The sequence below is a fragment of the Eurypyga helias genome, unplaced genomic scaffold (genome assembly GCF_000690775.1).
Source record: "Eurypyga helias isolate BGI_N326 unplaced genomic scaffold, ASM69077v1 scaffold9099, whole genome shotgun sequence".
Taxonomy (NCBI): Eukaryota; Metazoa; Chordata; class Aves; order Eurypygiformes; family Eurypygidae; genus Eurypyga; species Eurypyga helias.
In genome coordinates this window covers 20,166-22,865 of record NW_010273950.1, presented here as the reverse complement: position 1 = coordinate 22,865, position 2,700 = coordinate 20,166, and the positions used below count along the sequence as shown (strand labels likewise).

General features: G+C 38.1%; 1 protein-coding gene across 1 annotated transcript in view; it reads left to right on the top strand.

Annotated features, from left to right (window-relative positions):
- Nucleotides 1-2,222, top strand: part of LOC104515614 (cadherin-13-like) — a gene marked incomplete at its 3' end in the record, with an annotated part of 93,869 nt that extends 91,647 nt beyond the window's left edge. Inside the window, exon 3 of the mRNA XM_010159658.1 lies at nucleotides 2,014-2,222. Within this exon, the coding sequence (XP_010157960.1) occupies nucleotides 2,014-2,222 (209 nt within the window). The remainder of the gene's footprint in view (nucleotides 1-2,013) is intronic.
- Between the last annotated feature and the right edge of the window lie 478 nt (nucleotides 2,223-2,700).

The following is a 2,700-nucleotide window of genomic DNA, read 5'->3' as shown; positions in this document are numbered from 1 at the left end:
GGGTTCTGACTGTAACCCTCTGCCCCCCGTCCCTCTGTACTGCTTGAGGGGAGGAGGCAGAGGGAACAGAGGAGTGAAGCTAAGCCTGGGGAAAAACTGTGGGGGAGGGAAGGTGTAGTTTGTTTTTTTTTTTGGTGTTTTTTTTATTTCCTTGCCATCCAAATATAGCTTAATTGACAATTAATGAAATTAATTTTTCCCAAGTCATATCTGCTTGGCCCCTGATGGTAATTGGTAAACGTTCTCCTGTCTTTATATCACCTGTGAGCTTTTTCATTTTATTTTCTCTCCCATCCTGTTGAGGAGGGGGAGGGAGAGAGCGGCTAGGTTGGTGTCTGGGTGCAGGCCAGGGTCAACCCACCACCATCGATTTGGCAAATCGTGTCACATGTCTCATTCTGTGCCTTATACTGAAGTTTGGACATTTGAGATTTTTACTTCTGGTTGATTTTTAAACTTTCTCATCAATATTCATCATAAAATGAAGTTGTAAATTATAGAACCAGCAAGAGTTCTTTTTCCTTGTGGTGGCTTTACTTTGGGATTCAATCCCAGTGACTGCCTAGAGAGGTAGGAAAGGATCTCCATGCCGCCCTCTGGTAGCTCTGTCTTCAAGCTGCTATGTCTGGAAATAGGTGCAGAATTTTCTGAAGAGCTTTTTTGTGTAACTTCCCAGGAACGTTATTACACCATCCACTGTGAGATCCTGTGTGTGTTTTAAGACCAGTTATAGGTATTACCTCTGTTTTTCCTGAGTATGTATTGGCCAGGCTGTGAGAGAATAGAGGATTTCTTTTTTTTTTTTTCCTCCTTTAAAAACAATGACCAAATACAACAAATCTATACAGTGAATTTAAGCAGCTATGCAAAGTGCTTTATTTTTCAGTAAAATTCCATTGTCTTTGAACTTCTGTAGTCTGTATCCCTGTCTGTATCTGTTTCTGAAAGTGTAATGTGGTTTTTAAAGATCCATTAGAAATGAAATGTAAAATCAAAGGAGAGCATGCAGATAAGTGAGAAGTCTACAGCAGCAGTAACTCAAGGAGTGGGTAGGGAACATAGAACAGATTGTCTGCAAAAATACTCCACACACAAATACATTCTTTAGAGATGCTGAAACCTGGAAAGTTTACTTAATAATTAAGATTTTGTCATGAAAACCTTTTAAAAGCATAAAGCTGGTAGGTACATCACTAACGTTCTCAGTATTTTGTGAAAAGGGAATCTACTGGATTCAGAAGGAACTCAGGGCAAAGTCTCAAACCTTTGTACTTTAGAGACATTTTTCTCTTTATGCTGGTCTTCCTAAATGTTTTAAATCTTCCATGTAAAATGAAATGGGATTATTGACAGCTATTGTTTAATTAAAAATTCTCATAATCCTTAGCTATACTGATAGTGCAGCTCATGCACTATATGACAATCCTGGTAGATAGCAAGAAATGTTGTGTTTTGGGTTTTCTGTTATGTAACACACAGCAGACTGTGAAGTTGACAACCAGTTTCTTTAAACAACCAATTTCAAGCATAAATATTTTTACTGGATGTCTGAAACCACTTTGTCAGCAGAAGAGCCTTTAGAGGTCCTGTGTTACGATGTGGAGGATAGCAATGTCTCTACTGCTACTGCTCAATTTGTAGAATCAGACGTGCATTTTTGTGCATTTCCTTTGAGTGATCACAAAATGTTCATGTCCAAAGTGTTTTGTTCTCCTTTACTCCCCACTTGGCATGGTCAAAATCTCTTCATCCTTCTGAGAGTGTATATCCATAAAATTTGTCTCTGAATTATAGTCACACAAGTATAAATGGTTGGACTCGCTATTAAAGGTATTTTCCAACCAGAAAAATTCTATGATTCTATAAAGCTTCTTTGTGAGTTTTTCCCCTTAGACAGGGAGATGTTTCTTCCCGAGATCTGTAGACAAGCCTATGACATGAACATGTTTGAAGTTTGTGTTCCAAAGTGGATACTTATAATTGTGTTTTTTCTTGTTTTCTTTCCCCTCCCAGTGAAATTTGATGACTGCAAGGGGAATAACAAATTGAACTTCGAAGTTTCTAACCCAGACTTTAAGGTGGAACGTGACGGGTCTTTAGTTGTGCTAAAGAATGTATCAGAAGCTGGCAGAGCCTTGTTTGTCCACGCGCGGTCTGAGCATGCTGAGGATATGGCAGAAATTTTGATTGTTGAAGCAAATGAAAAACACGGTGCATTAAAGGTAAGATAAATGCAATGGACTAGAAGAAAGTGCCAAGGAGATGCTGATAGATATTTACATGTGCCATCTAGGACTGTAAGCAGTTTTAATCTGTTAGCAGAGAGATCAAAATCAGTCTTCAATCCTGGTATTACCGCTTTGAAAGTTGTTTTACACCTTCAGGTGTAAATGCTAAATTTTGACAATGAATTGACTCAAATTAAGAAGCCAAGATATCAAAACTGGCTGGTTCTTGTGTTGTACATTATGTTGGATAACCACACCTTGTCCATAACTGAAAATGGAAAATCATAGTCTAAATGTGTAATTTGGAATTTACAGAACCTTCACGCTTGCTTGAGGTCTAAGAATGTGGGAATGAATTCTATGCTGTGGATTTTAAATTTTCATATGGGTCTGTTTTTCTGATATTGTTACGTGTTAAACTATATAATCTGCACACAAATGGCCACACATGTTTACACCCTGTCTTTGTTCA